A 19,929-nucleotide genomic window follows, 5' to 3' on the forward strand; every position below is an offset into this window, starting at 1 on the left:
GACCTTCAAGGCCAAACCTGACAATGTCAGTCTCCCACGTTCAGATGCAACCCAATTTTCACATGCTAATTTAAATAATGAAAACATTAAGAACTGACCCCAAAAGCCAGTCACCATAGCCATAGCCACGGGCAAGAAAGAAAGAGCCCCCGGGCGGATAGCTGGGAGGTAAAGGATGGAGCTGTAAAAGTCATATGAGACTGGGGATCGATTCCGGGGAGGTAAAGCTTTTTTTTAGGAGTGATCCTTGATAAATACCAGTGAACATAGCTTAAAAAAATACTTAACTACCCAGGCACATCTCTAATTTACCTCTCTCGTGATAACTCTAAAACGAGTTCAAAGGGAGACACAAGATAGTGCCTAATCTAAAAAAAAAAAAAAAGCCAGAAAGAATTAGGTCTTCTGGTGACAAGATCATTAAGCAGGAAGCCTTTTTTCCTGCATTCCACAAACTGCCTATGAATAGAATATAATAAGCATAATATATATTCAAAACCCAAAAATAAAAAGAAAAGTCAGGTAGGAATGTAAGCTCACCAATCATACAAAAAGGGTGACAATTTATTTCATCAGAAAATTCATTTCATATACCAACCAACCATATCAACAATCAATCCAATCCCATCACTGCAAAGAGTACGACAACAAGAGCCCAAGTTGGAGGTGAACTACAACTCCCAAATTCAACATTTGTCCATCTTTTGTATTTTTGTGTTCCACTTTTTCTTTAGGTAAAGAGAGGGTTCAATTAATGGGCAACAGAAACTCAAATCATAGATAAAATAGGCACCCCCACAGCAAACAACCACAGCCCAGCAGTCCATCAGCGTTTCTGGGACCATTCATTTATTTGACCTTTTTGAATGATGCCGTTCTCATTCAGGTATTCAACAAATTCATCGATCAGATACGGCCAAGCACCTTCTGCATCGTAGTTTGAAAGCGTTGGATCCACCGTCTGTCACAGCAGTCAACAAAAAAGATATTAGTTATGCCACTAGAGATGTACCATCATCTAGTTGAGCATATTTCATGCTAAATAATTATTTCAGAACAGTTTAAAGATAATGATCAAATTTTAAACATTCACATAGAACCCTTTCAGTATTTAGACAACAGATGTAGAATTCACAACAAAATTATAAGGAACCAAACATTGTTCCCAGTATAATTGAAGCCCTCTTGAATATTCCACACTCATCGACAGAGACACCAAACCTCTCTTTCCTAGCCACAAATGGAACTTACGGAATTTGCCAGTATGGGGAAGTGGCTTAGCCAGGTGAATAATAACATTTCACTGGTTGCACACAGATGATAGCAATTAGGAAAAGAATCAAAAGCATATCCATCAGCCTTAAGTGTGTAACTGTTGCTTCAATCCTTACCCTTGCAAATTCCAGTAGCTGAGACCAGGTATCCCTAGAGATTGCCTTATTATGCCGGGCCTGAATCAATTTTCCAACAAAAGTTCGGCAACTCAGGGCTCAATAGGAACAAATCCATAAACATAATCCTTCAAAATTAACATGTAAAAGAGTCCTAGCAACCAAGAAAATAGCAATCAACAAAAAATTCCACTGAATGCATAAGAAACAGAAATAGCTTTTGTATTAACATTTTTTCATATTTCTCGCACATTGTTTTTTTTTTTTTTTTTTTTTTTGGGGGGGGGGGGGGAGATCTGTACACCTTTACACACCCACTGCCCCAGCAAATCAATAACTTATGGGTGGCAAAGTTGAATGAGATGAAGATGTGGGGACTATACAACAATGATTATTTTGTGCAAATTATAATTAAGGGTTTGGATGCACTTGGCATCTATGGTGCTAGTAACAAGTGGTGGCTTAAATCTAAATGGATTCCTTCCTCCTGGTTCTCTTCAAGGCTACTGTGGCCAGGCCCAATCAAGCTTTTGCTTTGCCAGTGGTGCCCCCTTTTTTCATTCAGATAAATATTTAAGTATAGGCAACATTTAATAATTACTTAGTCATGTGCAAATGTCCAACAAAATTTTGGAAGTGATTACAGTATGTTCCAATAAGCTACCTGCAAGAACTGGCACCAGTGATCAACCAATGGCCACTGTTTTTCGGCAAAAAGTAACTGCCACATCCCTATTGCAGTATCCAATGCTAAAGACTTCTGGCCCTGCAATTGGCAATAATTATAAGCAGCTGCATGTCATAGAGAAACCTTAAGCAACCAAATCAACAAAGTATATCAGATGATATGATATATTGTTTGACAGACATCCATTATTGATATAAGTGCTGTATCCCCAAACTATCCATATTGAAAAAAACATACACCCAAGCTACATGAGATGTTAAAGTGCAATCATATGCAGAAACAATGACTATTTGCAATCATTCCCTAAGACTTACTTGTCAAGGTAGGGAAGTAGATAGCTCATCAACTCATTGATCTGAGACACCCAGTCAACAATATGCTATTTGACTAGTGAATTTTGAAATTTGACATAATTATGACCCTATGGCATGCTCCATGTTTTTTCTTTTGCTAGATGCATTCCATGTTTTTAACATCTAAACTGTAGAGATTAACTGTGTTTCAGAGCTTCTATCAGATTTACAAAGTTTTTGCCAACAAGGACTTAAAACCTTGAGCATCTCCAAAGCCGCTTAATAGAAGCAGGAAGTGAAACAATGGTTGCGACACTTGAGTGTGTTTCAGTACTTCTGCTTTCTTTGCAAAATTCAAAATGTTTATCACAAATCTAGATTTAAACCAAATGACAATCAACTCTTACATGAATAGGAAGGAGCCACAGCTAGAATTACTTTAATGGCAACAGTGATGTGTACACACACACACACATATATATATATATCTTTATATCTATTATTATATATTTATATCTATTACTAAAACCTATGGACTTATATGAAACTAACTGTATAAAAGCACTGCCAACTGGTTTCTTCAACCATATATTAACGAAGCAGCTGCAACCACTCTTGCTCTAGGTGTCATATATTGTATGTCTGAAAACTAATTTAGAAAGGTGGGCAGCAAGCCAAGCATGACTGTTAGAACGGGTGAAACCAAAGAGGACAGTATATTGCATCTAGAAAACCCATTGAGAAAACATGAAAAACCACCACTAGTAAGCTCCACAGGTTATTTAGAACTCTAGTTAGTATGAAACACACCAAAAGGAAGAAAATATTCGAGGGGATGAATAAGAATCACAAATTATTGTGCTCAACAAGCATACCTTCTCCTTTGCCCAGCCAAAAGCGAAGTTATAGATCTCACGGAACTTTTCTGGAGAATCACAAGTGAAAATTGGTTTAGTAACAATACAATGGGAAGCCTTTATAATATGCTGACAATCAAAGCAATTGTTTTCAGAAAGAATTGAATTTCTCATTCAGAGATGAATCAATCTATGAACTCACATCCTAGCAAGCAATATGACATTTCAAAAAATTGGAGCAACCACAGCTTGTAATAATTATTACTAGCAACCAATAGGGAATTCAATATAATGTACACATACGCTCATCTTTCAGTTCAGAATGCATAAATTGGATCCTGTCCCGGAACTTCTCCAGTGAATCTATCCTGATATTTAAAAACATAAACTTCATGAAGTAGCTGGCACAATTTTGCAGTCCAGTATTGTTGGAACTAGAAACAAACAACAAACATTGAACTTAATCAAAGTTACCCAAGAGCTTGTAAACCACCAATGAACTCCTGCTTGGAAAATTCACACATGGTGGCAGCCTTCATGTGCCAAGAAAGCACTAACTACAGCAAAAGCAAAAAGTAATGTTAGACAAAAATGTATAGTTTTAAGGTTTAGGTTTAGACAGAAATTTGTTACTGCTTTTGCTTGAACAATGAATAGGACAAACTGAAAACCCTCCTGGCATACAATATGAAAGACAGGCACCATCATTCTCCAAGAAGTTCAGGCACATATTTGAGGTGATAAAACAAAAGTGCAGTCTGATAAAATGAAAGATAAGGAAAAGATGCTAAATGCAATGGTACAGTTGAAGGAGAAGAAATATCTTAACCTGTATATCATAAAGGAACAAAAGCATTACAGTCATAACAAATGATGGACAAGAAGTGTTATAACAAATGAAAAGATGCTTTGCAAATCTTATGGAAAATAGAAAGTATGCAGTCATAACCTGCTTGAGGATAGTCATCCATAAGATGAGGCACTGAAATAGAATTTCAAGGTCTACTAGAAAGAAAGAGAAGGAAAAGATCCATAAGCTTTTTCCAAAAAACAATGGACAAGATAACCCGAAATAATTACAAAAACAGCCTTGTGAATCATCTAAAGTTACTAAATATGGACTCCTAATACCCCTTGTCCCAGATAACTCAATGTAATTGGAGGAAAGATGAGAGAGACTAATGGTTTGTATGGCGATGCTGCAGGTTAGTAGAAAAGCACTTTCACACATGTTTGGCTAATAGCAGAAAACGCTTTTATACCCCCACCCCCACCCCCCCCAAAAAAAAAAGATGTTATTTTTTATGCTTTAGAGAATAAGCAAAAAATTTGAAACTTCTACTCTGGAGAAGCAGAATAAGTAGAAAATAAGATTATTTTCAGACAAAACTGTCCTCAATTAAAATTTAAAGCTACATAGCTTGCCCCTCACCCAGATCTGAAAATCTCATCACTCAGTCCCTCAGCCAAAAATTCTCATCCTCACTATACTTCAGTCTCCTCCATCTTTGATCTCAATCTCATTGTCACCCCCCCTTTCCCTCTCCCTCTCCCTCGAGTTATTGCTCAGTCTCCATTTCCATCTCAATAGGTTTTTTCCTAACCATTTCAATCTCCTTAATCTGGCTCATCAAGTATTTCCAACAAAAATTTCATAAAATACATGATTTCATACACAAACTCCGCTTGTGGATTGTGTAGTTCATTCAACACTTCTGGTGCTAATCAAGCACTAAGTAACCCGATAAAAAAAATGGGAAATAGAGGCATACATCAATTGCTCATTCATCAATATTAAACTTTTTCTTTTTTTAGAATGGAGGTCATTTGCCCCAAAAAATAATGGCGCGAAGGAACTAATGATCTATGATCTGCTATACCACTTCTTTCCAAAACTTGAAGAAGGGAAATTGTATTAGAAGCTTATACTATTTAGTCATCATACGGGAAGACATGTTCAACAATTCTTGAATTCAGATGAGTTGGATTAAAGCTAGGATGTAGATTTTCTAATGTAATTTTGCCAAGTGACAAACTTATACTAATTTTTAATTTTATACTTATTAATGTATATTTCATGTTTTCTCTATTTTCTAAAATCACCTTAGTGTTTAATCATCAGAATCCTTTGTCTTTATGTAAAATAAGAAATTTTGGGTCCTAATAATGATATGTCCAAGGACACCAAGAAGATGCAATAATGATCAACTTCCTTGTTCAAGTGTGCCATCTGGAAGACGTGAAAGGTAAAACAATTGTTGTTATTACACAGGCATTCTCAGGATTATGTAATTAAATTTTCAGCAACTCTAAATTGAAGAAAGCCCCTGCATATTCAGAATTATATGTGTTGAAGGAAATAAAATACGAAAGTTGTTGCACAAAAGGGACATTGGGTGGTACAAAGAGGTTTGAAAGATTTGAAAATTAAAGCAAGCTGAGATGATAAAGAAGGGATAAGAAGTTAGAGATAAAGTAGCTCCATAAAAATACGATTATTTAAGTTTAAATCCTATCTTATCTGTTGTGTCCTATTTAAATCCATATTTTGAATTGCTGTATTCTAGGACAAAACTAAGGACTAGTCATGTATAAATACCACCTCTATGTTCAATACAAGCAGAGAAAAACAGTTCATTTGTTCATCTCCAGTTGTGCCTAAAGTATTCCTACTTAGTTCTCTCATTTTGTTCAATATGTTCTGATCAAAACATATAAAGCCAGTTCAGCATGGCTCTGGATGATATTTTTATTAAACATGAAACACAAGAATGCATCAAAATCAACAAGAAAATTCCACTTCTAACTCTCCTCCCATTGAATTCTAGAGCATCACTGAAATTTTAGAATATGTAATATGGCCAATTTGGAAGAGTACAATAATATGGCTCATTCAGAACAGTATAATAATATGGCTCATTCTTCACTAATTGTTATATAGAAGGTGGTTAAGTATCTCTAAAAACATACATACCATAACAATATCCTGCGGATCAACCTGCCAAGAGAACAAAGATTCAAATGTTATTGAACCATGTAAAGGCTTGGCCCTAGCTTTAACAGGAAATTCCAAGACCATCAAATATAAAACTGATGCCATATAAAATATGATCTTGTGTACTAATGCTATCCTTCTCATACTCGTCTACGCTAAAACTTCAATAATCTGATCAACCAACCACTTCAAAAGTAAATACAGCAAAGGAAGCAGACTTACCTGAAGGTCATTGCAAAGGAGCGTGATACCATCAGCCAAAATGATGTCAGCATATGGATCTGTGAAACATGAGAATTCCACCAATCAGACTTTACTAATTGAAAACTAACTGTATGCAACAAGTTATGTTTCTCAGAATTCATTCAAGGTGCATTAGCTATTGAATTGTGAAAAATACAGAATTATTTGCACTTTATTTGGTGGATCCATAACTAATGCACAGATGGTTTTCTAGTGCAGATTGAGGGATGAAAAGGAAGGGGGAGGAGGAAGAAGAAGTAGAAGAAATCTGCAGAGAAGAGTGAAAACAAGAAGCAGGGAGGGGGAAGAGAAGCAAAGATAGTCAGAGAAGAAGTAGATAAGGGATATCGAGAGGGTGAAGAAATCTCAAATATTCTTTATATTCAATACTATCAAATGTGAGATTTCTCTTAATTATTCATCCATTCATACAGAAAAAACATATTCTACTTTACTAGAATTCAACTATAATTATATATAAAATAAACCTAGTACTAATTTGTTTTGGAATGTCACTCTTCTTTTCCTTCTCCCAGGATATGCCTATCTACCGTCAAAAAACCCAGTTCAGCTTAATCACCCAACCCCATAATAAGTGGTTAACTTGTCTTCCCCAATTGTTGACTATACCCAGGTAAGTGGTAGCCTAAATCTAGCATCTGTTGACTGAAGAATAACTCCTATAAAACTCCAATAAATTTGGATCAATTTACTGAAATTCTTCTCTAGTAATCTACATGAAGTCCAAATATAGATGATCTACCTAACAAACAAGGAAACGTTCAACCTCCCCATTATTTGTGAATACAATATATTTATGTAAAGTAAAAGCAATTTTATCCTCACGTGCAGTGATAAAGGGCAGTGTTGATCAGGTTTGGCAGATGGGTCAACTAAAAAATTATCATATACCTAGGGTTTAGAATGGAATTTAGGAAGGAATTGGGAAGAGATAATCAGAACAGAGAGAATTGGAGGGAAAATTAGACTGAAAGAGAGGGAAATACAGAAAGAATTGAAGAGAAATGCAGACAAACAGAGAGAATCAGACAGAAATGAGAGAGTTCAGACTTGAGAGAGAAATTTGGAAATCAATTATCATTCATCTCTATGCATTCTCTAACTACCTTAGCCTATTTATAAGCTGTCAACTAAAACGGTACAAACATGAACTGCAACCTAGAGTACAATATAGTAAATGCATGTAAACTAACTACTATTATAATTACAATTATAGCCTTGGGAATCCTTGGGGTCATGACAAGAATCATTTGGGGAAGTAGCACAACCTTTGTATGCAACAATGTCCTGGATATTAAGTGTAGAACTAAAATCAAAGTTCTGTAACTTGGAAACAAATCCCATAAAATAAAATAAAAAAAGGCTCTGGTCTATACATTGAATCATGACATGATTTTCTATAATAAATTCAGCATGATGTTATGTGCATCGACACAAAGTTTATACAAAGTATTATTTGATTTAAATTCTTTAATAATCTCATTGTTCAAGTCACCACTAAGTTGTGCAAAAGTCTTAACCAACTCAGAAGCTCTAATAGAGGGATATAGGAACAAGGCCCACAGAGTTTTTCATTTTATAACCATGCCAATAAAATGCACCACTTTTAAGGGCTGATATCAATAGACCTATTGATAGAACTCTTAGGCAAATCAAGCCCATGAAAAGGATGAAATCCCAATCCCTACTATTTTCTTGGACTAATCTCAACAAGTTTCTTAAACTACAATTGATGAAAATTTTTAATTTTGTGCATCACGCCAACTATATCTCATGAAGTTTTCCAAAAAATAACAGTGAAATGAGCATCCCTACCAGACAATATAGTCTTAGTAAGATCATACAACTTGACAATCTCAAAAAATATATCTTCACAGGTTTAAAGGTATTAGATGTCTTATTATATGGCATGAATGAGCCATTTTTGAAAAATGATCTGTTGTATATGATTTCAATAAGGTAATTTTGATAAGACAAAAACTTTATTAAGTTGAAATGTTTTAAATGAAAAGCTCAGTTTTAAGTGAAACGCTTTTCAATCTTCTTTAAATGTCTTGAAAATATCTCTTCTAAATTTTATAATTTATTACATGTGATTTCATGTTTGCATTGCAAATGTATAAGTTCTTTGAAACAAATTTTGTAAGTCTTTCAACACAGTGTGCTGAAAACAGGACAAGATTTCGAAACCCAGAATCCAGGTTTCAAAATACCCAAGTGTTAAAGCTTCAAAGTTCTACTTCATTGCTTTATGCTTGTGTAGAAGCTATTGTAAGATCTTTCTATTTGAGCTTTATATTATCATCATGCTGTAAGTTCTACTATATTTTGACCTTCAAGAAAGGTCAAGCAGTGTATTTGAGATAAACACAAGTTTATCATCCTTGTTTCATCTCTAGGATATTGGTTTTGTGGTAAGCTAAGACAAACCACTAGGTTGTAAAATGTGCAGAGAGCATTTGAGAAGAATAGTAGAATTCTTATTATATATAAACATGATTGGAACAGTCCTATTTGTAGTATTAGGAGGGCATAATAGCTCTTTTCTAAAAAAGGGAAAACTATTTGATATATACAATAATAGAAAACAATATATACACAGAATCTAGGAGTAAAATAAGAAATAAATCTGGTTATTAAGAGCTAACAATCAGTCTTTAAAATCAGAGATTGATTCTTAGAAAATATCCAGATTTGTTCTCAAGATTTTCGGATCCATTCATGGAATCTAACACTCCACCTCAAGCTGTTGAGTGAATCTCTTTAATTCCCAGCTTGCAGACTTCTTGTCACAAAACAATTTCATTGATACACTCCTAGTAATTTTCAGGTCATCAAGAATAATCTTCAGCCACAAATCTAAGACATACTTTTTTGAGAAAGAAAGATGCTTTCTTTGGAGTATTCCACCTCTATTCCCAAAAAATACTTCAGTCTTCCCAAGTCTTTAATCTCAAATTCCCTTGCAAGTCGTTCCTTTAGCCGCCATTTTTCCACATTATCATCTCTAGTCACTATAATGTCATCAACGTACACTAAAAGTGCTATAACCTTTCTCTTAGTAGAATGTTTAATGAAAGTGTATGGTCTCTTCCATTCTGCCAACATCTCATCTTCCTCACGGCTTTAGTGAACCTGTCAAACAATGCCCTAGGAGACTGTTTGAGCCCATATAATGCCTTTTTTAGCCTACATACTCTATCTATGGCAATCTCATTAAACCGTGGTGGTGGCTCCACAAAGACCTCCTCCTCTAAGTCTCCATGGAGGAAGGCACTTTTTACATCAAATTGTTGCAAATCCCATAGGTTTAACCATAGTGGTCATTTTTGCTAGTGGTGCAAATGTTTTCAAGTAATCTATCCCATAGGTTTGAGTGTACCACTTAGCTACCCATCAGGGAGGAAGGCACTTTTTACATCAAATCGTTGCAAATCCCATAGGTTTAACCATAGTGGTCATTTTTGCTAGTGGTGCAAATGTTTTCAAGTAATCTATCCCATAGGTTTGAGTGTACCACTTAGCTACCCATCTGGGCTTATATCTCTCCAATGCACCACCAGTCTTGTATTTTAGGTTAAAAACCCATCTACATCCTATGGGTTTCAATCCCTTTGGTCTTGGCACTATATCCCAAGTTCATTCTTCTCTAATGCTCTCATCTCCTCTTCCATAGCCTGTGCCCAATTCTTTATCTCTTAATGCATCCTCAACTGTTTTAGGAATCTTAATAGAACTAAGGGATGCTAGGAAACTTTTATGCTTAGGTGACAGTCTATGGTATGAGATGAAATTGGCAAGTGGGCATTGGGTACAGCTTTTAGTTCCTTTCCTAAGAGCAATAGGTAAATCCAAGTCACTGGATACAATATATCATAAGGAGATGAGTCGATGTTTTCAATACCTGGGTTAGAATAGGAGGTTAGTACTTGTTGTGGGTCCAAAATGGGTTGTGATCTATTCTTGAAGACATATGGAGATCCATTAAATCAAACAATAGATAGCACAAATGGTTGCTCTGTGGGAGAATCACTTGTTTCCTGTTGATCTTGTTCACCTGAAACTAAAACTGTTTGCTCGTGTCCATTTAGTATAGGAGATGCTTCGGGTGATGCTGTTTGTTCCAAAGACAGAGGAGAATATAAAGGAGCCAAAGACAAAGGTTGACAAGGATGGATTCGGACTTAAGACTCGATCGCCACTAGAAATCTCCCCCTGGCGACAAGTGTGAGGAGACACAAAGAATGGTCCAGTTTCTGAAAAGGTGACATCCATGGAGATATAGAAGTTTCTAGAAGGTGTATAATAGCATTTGTACCCCTTTTGAGTATTGGAACACCTAAGGAAGATATACTTAAGAGCTCTAGGATCAAACTTGACCCTACGGTGTTTATGGACATGGACAAATGAGACACAACCAAGGCAACTCAACAAAAGGGCAACAAAGGCAACAGATTTTGATTCCCAGGAAAAAAAAGGCCTAAGGCTCTGATACCATGTGCAGAGAGTACTTGAGAAGAATAGTAGAATTCTTATTATATATAAACACGATTGATAAGCTCTTACTAAAAAAGGGAAAAATATTAGATATATATGATAATAGGAAACAATATATACACAAAATCTAGGACTAAAACAGGAAACAAATATGGTTATTAAGAGCTGACAGTCTGTCCTTAAAATCAGAGATTGATTCTTAGAAAATATCGTGTTTTGTTCTCAGGATTTCCGGATCCATTCAATGAATCTAACATAAAAGGTTTAAATGGTAAGCCTAGAAAATGAGCTAGTTGGTAAAGGTTTGAGGTGTACCTTGGAAACCTATATTGATTGATTTAGTGGAAAACCTAAGGACTTTAGAGGAAGTGGACCTAGGCTTGCTTGAGTGACAAACCACTATAAAATTCCTAAGTGGTCTCGCTTTTACTTATTTCCTATTATTGCATTTAATCATACTTGTTCTTACAAAAACAAAAAGAGAAGTTTCTAAAAGCATCTTAATCAAAAGATCTTTCTTCATTTTGATATTCAACCTTTCAATGGAACATAATTTCACCTTAACTTCACTAAGTCTTTCAAATATATACATAACTTCAAAAGTCTTTCAAAAAGCAATAGAAATTCAGAGTGTTTCTAAGTTCACTCTAAATCTTGATAGAATCACAATCTCACTGCTCTCATTTAAAAAGCTTAAAACAGTTTTGTTTTCATAAGCTCATTTGATTTTGAGATTTCCCAATTCCACCCCTCCAACCCAAAGAAATCATTCTAATCTTTGTGCTAACATGATGCACAATCACAAAAACAGATCCATGCTGCTTATGGGTAAGCAGAAGATTTAAATCAAAATCCTTACTCACATCTTGCCAAGGACAACAAAGGGCTAGTAGTGGAGTTCCTGGAGTATAAAAATTAGTGTTCTGCTTTCTATGTTTAACTAATTGACATGTGCGACTAGCTAATTATTCTGGCCACATCTCTCTTTGAATTTGATCGATAAAATTGGCATTCAATCTCTTCAATGGTCCTGTTTGGGTGAAAATGTCCTATGAGGCCACCAGCATGAACTTCTCATAATAAGAAATCTCTTGCTAAGGTTCGCAGAGCCAAGGGACGAGAAGAACATTGATAAGAGAAGAAAAAGAAACACACGAGCAAAAAGAAATCTAGAGAAAAAATGTGGAAAAAAAGGGGAAACTGCAAGAGGGAAAGAAGCAAGGAGAGATGAACAAGAAGCAGAAAAGAGATGCAAAGAGGGAAAACAAATCTCTGATATTTTGAGTATTCAATATTATCAATGTGAGTCTTCTCTTAATTGTTCAGCATTTATAAAAAAAACAATACACGTACAATCTTACTAGAAAGTGAACACTAGAATTTTAATACAGTTATACTACCAAAAATATGTGAAAATAAAATATAAAATAAACCTAATTCTAATTTGTTTTGGATTGGATTGTTTCTCTTCGTTTTCCCTCCTCCCAAAATTTGCTTATTATCCTTCATCCATATCATTCTCTCAGCAATGAATAGATAACTCCTAAAAACTCAAAACCAACCATGTAACAGGAGCATTCAACCTCTTCAAGACTATGAAGAAAAAAAAAAAAGTAAACAGTGGTTTCTGATAATTATCATTAATCTAAAATCTCAAAGAATGGTAAACATTGCAATTGGAGAACTCGTCCAGTGATACATATTAGACATATTACAGTCCATATGCAATTAAAAGCCATTAAAAGAAGTTTGCAGCACAAATATATTCTTTCCACAACAATTCTCACCAATGTTGAAATACTAAGAAGCAAAAAAATGACCACTTCTGGTGTCCCTCAAATGAATAAGGACACTCTTAGAATCAACAAATAAAAGGAGCCAAATGCAGCGCCAAATTTCCAAACAACCATTTAATAGATGGAGAATGCAACTAAAGAAAGCCCACATGCTGAAAAGGCCAATTTGGGAAACAAGAAAAAAAAGTAAGCACTGGATATATGCAACACTTTACCATACATTTAATGACAATAATTTATTTTTTAAGAGAAGTAGCAATAACAAATGCAGAAAAAAGATGCAAGGAAACCAGAGGAAAACTAAGATATTCTTCAAGACATGAACGTAAATTGAATTTAAATAGGGGATGCAGGGCGGAAGGATGCAATGGATTCTGGAACTCACCTTTATATCTGTTGTAAAGTTCCTCCAAACGTCTAGTATCAGCATATGATTTAACCTGGGGCTGGCTGTAGAATGCATCAAACGCTCCTTCAAGATGCCAATCACTAGCTTTCAAGGCCTGAAGGGCAACCTTTTCGCTGCATTAAAAAATAATAGCAAAAAAGAACACATTGTGATTCAACTATAAACTATATGCTCAAATGACAGAAATGATGGTTTGGAGAAATAAGCCACATATATGTACAATCTAACCAACCACATAAAACATGCATGTGAGGGTAATTTTTTCAAGGTTTTGGACCACAAAGAACCAAAGGTAAAAGAAATACCATGTATGAGAAAGCATTCACGGGGGTCTTTAAGTAAATAGTTTCCCCATTGTTCAATCATTTGCGAAGCAAAATTTTCTTTGATAAATGACCACTATGAGACAAATGCAACATAACCATATCAATAAAAAAACCTAGCTGTTTAGGAAATGAAGGATTTTTTTATTGCATAGAAATGTAAAGGCCTGCATTCAGCCATTCACTAGAATTAATTGAGGTCATGCAAATTCAAACTCTAGAAACTACTATTGCCACTGTTCAAGTGTCCATAAATACTTTTTTGTCTTATACAAAAAATAAATAAATGCATCCCACCTCTCATGTGCACACAGAACTACAAGCATTAAATCTTATAACTGGAACACATAGCAACAACAGATAAAGCCGTCAATAATTATAGGGAACTTTAATTTTTCAATGGTCGATAAAGCTGTATGCCAAGATACCCTTCCAAGAATAATCTTATGCATGGAAAACTTACTAAATCTAAAGAAGAGCCCCATAATTGACACAAAAAAATAAAATCTGTAACTTTTTTTTTTTTTTACTAATTTCTTAAATAAAAAAATGACTAACATAAGAAATACTTAGTATTAGTGGTCAAATGCCACATTGCGAACTGCCAACTGCCCATGGATAAGCATTTGCATAACTGAAAATTAAGTAGTTCATCAATGAAATCCAAGGTACAACGGTGACTTCCTACATAAACACAAAATTAATAATGGAAATAAGCAACTTTGGATGCTGATACAAGGTTAAGCAAGAGTTAAAACAACACATTTTGAAAATGAAACTGCCGTGTAATTTCTGCTTCTTCAAGAAAATTTAGCTCAACTTGACAAATTAGGTATCTTAAATGCTTCCAGAGAACAATATAAATTCCTGCATGATAGCATCTAGGGTTTGTTCACCACCTTAAGAGTTGAATTGACTGTGGTAAATTCCAGACAAAAAATTATGCCACCTTAAGAATTACCAAAATCTGAACCTTTTATATAAATCAAATCTACAAATTTTGTACGGAACTCCAGGTTCTTTTGAAAAGAAATGGTCGCATGACAAACAGTAATCATTACTAACAAAAACAGACCCCATAGAAATGTGAGGTTACCTCGATCCAGTTATTGTCATGAACTGCTGAATTTTGTCCCTATGCCCTCTCCCCAGCTTGTTCTGTCATGTAAAGACAGTAAGATGGAAATTCAATGCAAAATAGAACAGTACTTTCTATTTGTCAACCAGCAAAGAAACCCATCCAGATGACTGTATGGTTGCATGTAAATATCATTAACCAAAATACCCAAAATCAAATCAACAAATTGTGCTTTCTCATAAACATAGGACGCGAGTTCTTTAAAACTGAGACGATATCAATCATTACTGCGGTTAACAAATCAACACCTTATCAATCTACGAACCATGATCGAACGGGTAAACACCAAACGGACACAATTGAATAGTAAAGGATTGTAGATACATGGCTAAAGCTCATCTTAAGCTAAGAATTCGAGCTTCGAAGATTAAAAGAAAAGCACGGATAAGGAATAACAACAAAACGAAAGCAATAACAGCGTTACATGAAGCGGGAAGATGGCTAGGGTGAAATGAGGCGGGGAAGACGATAACAAACCATTTTGATTTCGATGCTGGAAATGGAAACACTGCTAATTCTTCTTCCGGGAGAGAGATTTTCCACAGAGAGAGAGAGAGAGAATTTAGGGCTTCGTCTTTGTCGCGCTCCCTCTCCCTCTAAAGCATTTTAATCTGCGCTATCAGCTTATGTTTCTGAGTCTCTCTGTCTCACTCTCTCTCCCCCTCTCGTTGTTTAGACCCACTGAATTGATCGCGCTTGTAAAAATTTATCGTTTTCCCAAAACGCCCCTTTCCTGTCAGGTGGGCCGTGGGCCAGGTCGCAATGGGCCACCATCCAATTTGATGATTGGGCTGGGTTTGTCGTCTCTCGTTAGTAAGTCATCCTAGCCACGAGATTTCTGATAAATTTGATGATTGGGCTCGGTATAGCCAAAAAATATATTTTTGTGTTTTTAAAAAATAACAAATATTTATTTGTTCAACAAAAATACCCCCTAACTTTCTCATCCCCCTTCTCTCCTCTCAACATAATATATTCATATTTTTTACATAAATTTTAATTTCTTAAATAATGTTACTTAATTTATATTAAGTAATATTAATATAACAATTCAAATATAATAATGCGAGACTCATTCTATCAAATTATTATATTTTTTATATAATCATTATATTTAAATTGGCATATCAAAGTTGTTTAATATAAATTAAGTAACTTTACTTAAAAAATTAAAACTCTTCCTTACATATTATTACTCAAAATAGTTTAAAATTATTTTTATTACTAATATTTTTAATAAAATTATAAAATATAACATTATTAAGAAAAAAAACCTGCAATAAATAAAAGTTATAATAATATTATTAAGAAAATACTTATAAAACCCACCAACGATAAATTTTCATATTAATCAAAAACAACAAATTATAGCACAATTAAAATCCATAATAAATCACTTACCAACCACAAAACGTTTGAAGCCTTGTTCTCTTTTTCTTAATTCTACCGCCGCCACCAGACCAGTGCTCATCCTACTCCACCGCCCAACCTTGTGTTGGCTACCAGAGCTACTATTCTTCTTCGTATTCGTTTTACCACAGCCACTGTTGTCCTCCCCCACCACCACTAGGGGTGGGGATTCGTGTTGGTAAGTCGTAGTCATGTCGTGTCGAGACACACGTATAACACGTATCAGGTTAATCCGAACACGACTAATTTAATAATCGTGTCAAATTCTTTAAACCCGAACACGACATATTTATTAAACGTGTAACACGACACGACCCGTTTAACTAAACGTGTTGTGTCACCTGTTAACATGTTTAATCCGTTTAATTTAAACGGGTCGTGTTGTGTCACATGTTAAACGTGTTATTTAATTTTAAATGTGTTATTTCGTGTATAATCGTGTTAACGTGTTCATATCAACCCACTAACCCTCTTAATTAGACGTGTCATTTTGTATATAATCGTGTTAACGTGTTCGGATCAACCCGTTAACACATTTAATTAAATGTGTCATTTCATGTCTAAACGGGTTAGACGGGTTAACCCGTCCAAAACACAAAAATAATCGTATTATAAACGGATTGACCCGAACCCAATTAATCCCAACCCTAACCCACTTAACTCCGTATCGTGTTGTGTAATTAGGTCGTGTCCAAAATTGCCTGCACTACTAACCCACCAGTGACTTCTTCATCCTCCACAGCATGCCACATTTGCCGCCGCCGCCCAACCCATCGCTAGCCTCCCATTCTTATTCTCCTTATTTTTCTTCTTAATTAAATTTATCTGCCATGCATTGCCCTTCGTTGGGTTCTAGATTTCTACAAAACCCATTGCGTGGGTTTGTCCGAAATGGTGAAAGAGGCGTGTTCAGTTGAAGGTAACTAAATAAAATTTTGATAATAATCAAAATATTTTTATAATATAAATATATTTTTTATTCAAGTAAAAAATCATTTTATTTTAAATTAAATATAGATTATCTTTAAACATCTTTCCTTATTTTGATAATTTATGTTCCAAAAACTTATGTTTAAATTTTCATATATTGGTAGATGTATTTTTTATTCATATACAAGAAATAAATTTATTTTAAATTAAATATAAATTATTTTTATACACGTTTCTTTATTCTTATCATGTATGTCTCAAAAGTTTATGTTTGAATTTTCATATTTTGATAAATATATTTCTTATTCGTACAAAAAGTAAATTTATTTTTAATTGAATATGAGTTATTTTTAGACATATTTTCTTGTTTTAATAATTTATATTTTAAAAACTTATGTTTGACTATTCATATATTGATGAATGTATTTTTTAATCATACACAAAGTAAATTTATTTTGAATTAAAAATGAATTGCTTTTAGACATATTTTCTTATTTTAATAATTTATGTTTTGAAAACTTATGTTTGAATATTAATATCTTGATAAATGTATTTCTTAATCATACACAAAGTAAATTTATTTTGAATTAAAAGTGAATTATTTTTATACATGTTTCCTTATTTTGTTCCTTGTTGTTTGAAAAAACCTTAAGATTTTTTTAATTTCAAACTTTATACTAATCATTTATTTAATAGCTATTTTTTTTAATATGTATATATAGAGTAAATATAGAGACTCAAATAATAACAAATTTTATAGAGCATTCAAAATTTCAAATAAAAGTGGGAGAATTCAAAATGTTAGAAGTATGTTGGCTAGTAAAATTTTCAACCGCTGATGACTTGTTTGTAGTTATTTTTATTCACTTGTTATGTAACGTGAGTGTATTTACTAGCAGTGTGCTAATGAATTTTGCTTAAGTAAGGTATTGTATAGTAGTTCTAACATTAATTAAAAAGTAGTATTGATTATTCTTAGTAGAATATCAAATTAAGTTTAGAGGGAGATGAGTAGGTTTTTTAGAGCTGAACATTTATAAATATTATTACGATTGTTTGATTTTATTATACTTATTCATATTGTAATCATTACATATTAAGATTACAAATTTAAATTTTTTTAATAATAATTAAAATTATTAAATTTTAAAAACTCAATTCATCCCTTATATATTTTTCTAAGCAATAAGGCGGAAAAAAGATTGAGGAGGAAGAGAATAAGGAGTAAGAGTTGCTAGATCGGCGACTATTATTTTTCTTCTTTTGATTTTATATTTTTCTATTTTTATTTAAATTTAATTTTATGTAATTTAATATATTGAAGGCAAAACTAGTGTAAAGGAATGCTGGTTATTTTATTATTTTTTATTTTTTTTTATCAAAATTTTTGTATATCAAATGTAACAATGAAATTGAATGGTATAACCATTGCTTGTGATACCAAATATAATAATAATAATCATAATAATAATAATAATAAAATGAAATAATTATTTTGTATGAAATGTAATTATTTGGTGACACAATATATATATTTTGTTGAGTTTCTATTGATCCTAATATTCTTATTTTCTATTATTTTACTCGACCAACATAATCACGATGATTGTACTTTGTGTTTGAATTGGGTAGTTTTTAAAAAATTTCAAATAATATATCAGAAAATTAAATAGAGTGAACTGTTATTTCCGTATTATATTTTAATAAGTTGTCGGAAGATACATTTTTAACATAATTTAGTGACATCTTAATTTTATTAATAGTGTCAACTCTATTATTAAATAAAATAACTCAAATAATGTTTCTTGGATTGTCTCAGTGATCAGTGGTGGGTGGCTTGATTTTTAGGTTCGAATCCACTCCTTGCACGGTCATTATGGATCAGAGTCAAATTTACTTCTTGTGTTGAAATTGTATGATCGAGCGACGAGAACTCTGCAAAGAAGGACATTTCAAAATAACTCAAACAATTAAAAATATATATATATATATCTCAAATTTAAATTGAAGCCTTAAATGAAACTTATAATTTGTGTAGTTTGAAAATACAATAATGAACTTGCTAATAGTTTTTAAAAAATAATAACTAATTTAACTCGTAATTAAAGTGCAAAGGCTTTTGTTTGACACTTGTCTCAAATTAATAAGAAAACCATTTTGACTGGGCTTGATTCAAACTCATTCATATCTTGCAAAGTTGGTGGAACGATCTGGAGACTTGAGAGCATCAATAAAAGGAAAATGTCCACAAATAAATAAAATTTGGGCCGACTTGTTTTGTGTTCAAATTGACTATCACCCAACTCCTGGTCACAATAATTACTTACTTAAAATATACACAAAGTTTTAGGATTCCACTTTGATTTAACTTTTTCTCCTAGTGGAACTACTCGCCGGTGATCCCCACGCATAATGCTCCCTCCATCCACGAACATTAATAAATACAACATACATATATATATTACAGGAAACTTGAAGATGAATATACGCGTTGTCCTGTCTGTAACTTTATTTTAAAAATAACTCATGATTTGTACGTTACAATTCATTACTCATTGTCTCCCTAATAAAAACATTTTTTTTTCTGAAGAAAAAGAAAAAAAAAATTAACTAATTGGGGGCAGTAGATGGCGAAATGCAGACGACAAACTATAAAGAATATAAACAAAATATGCTGTAAAATATAATTTTTTATGAATTATGTTTCTTTCTTTATCTCGAATGAGTCACAGAGCAAAACTTGAAAGCCAAGGGATAAGAAGACTCGGCGGCTTCTACGGCCACGGCGAAAGCAAGATTTTCAGCAAAATAATCCAACGGCAGTGATGGAATCGCAAGCAATCGAACGTGTTAATTATATTATTATTATTATTATAATTTCATATAACATTTAGACTTTGTATATATATATAGATGAACATGAGAGTCGTACAGAATA

At 33.5% G+C, this 19,929-nt stretch overlaps 1 protein-coding gene across 3 annotated transcripts; it reads right to left on the reverse strand.

The window, feature by feature from the left end:
• Nucleotides 1-539: 539 nt before the first annotated feature.
• Nucleotides 540-15,315, reverse strand: LOC127811823 (uncharacterized). Of its 3 annotated transcripts, none has more exons than XM_052352007.1 (11): nucleotides 15,129-15,314; nucleotides 14,610-14,671; nucleotides 13,167-13,303; nucleotides 6,447-6,505; nucleotides 6,204-6,227; nucleotides 3,704-3,786; nucleotides 3,533-3,597; nucleotides 3,248-3,297; nucleotides 2,056-2,157; nucleotides 1,392-1,451; nucleotides 540-961 (listed from the first exon to the last, which is right to left on the reverse strand). In XM_052352007.1, the coding sequence occupies exons 1-11, from the start codon at nucleotides 15,129-15,131 to the stop codon at nucleotides 827-829; spliced, it is 780 nt and encodes a 259-aa protein (XP_052207967.1). In that variant the 5' UTR covers nucleotides 15,132-15,314; the 3' UTR covers nucleotides 540-826. The 3 variants fall into 3 exon arrangements, with proteins under 3 accessions (XP_052207967.1, XP_052207968.1, XP_052207969.1); XM_052352008.1 differs by having other exon boundaries at nucleotides 15,076-15,314; XM_052352009.1 differs by lacking the exon at nucleotides 1,392-1,451 and having other exon boundaries at nucleotides 15,129-15,315.
• Nucleotides 15,316-19,929: the final 4,614 nt, after the last annotated feature.

This window comes from Diospyros lotus, chromosome 10, assembly GCF_014633365.1.
Source record: "Diospyros lotus cultivar Yz01 chromosome 10, ASM1463336v1, whole genome shotgun sequence".
Classification (NCBI taxonomy): Eukaryota; Viridiplantae; Streptophyta; class Magnoliopsida; order Ericales; family Ebenaceae; genus Diospyros; species Diospyros lotus.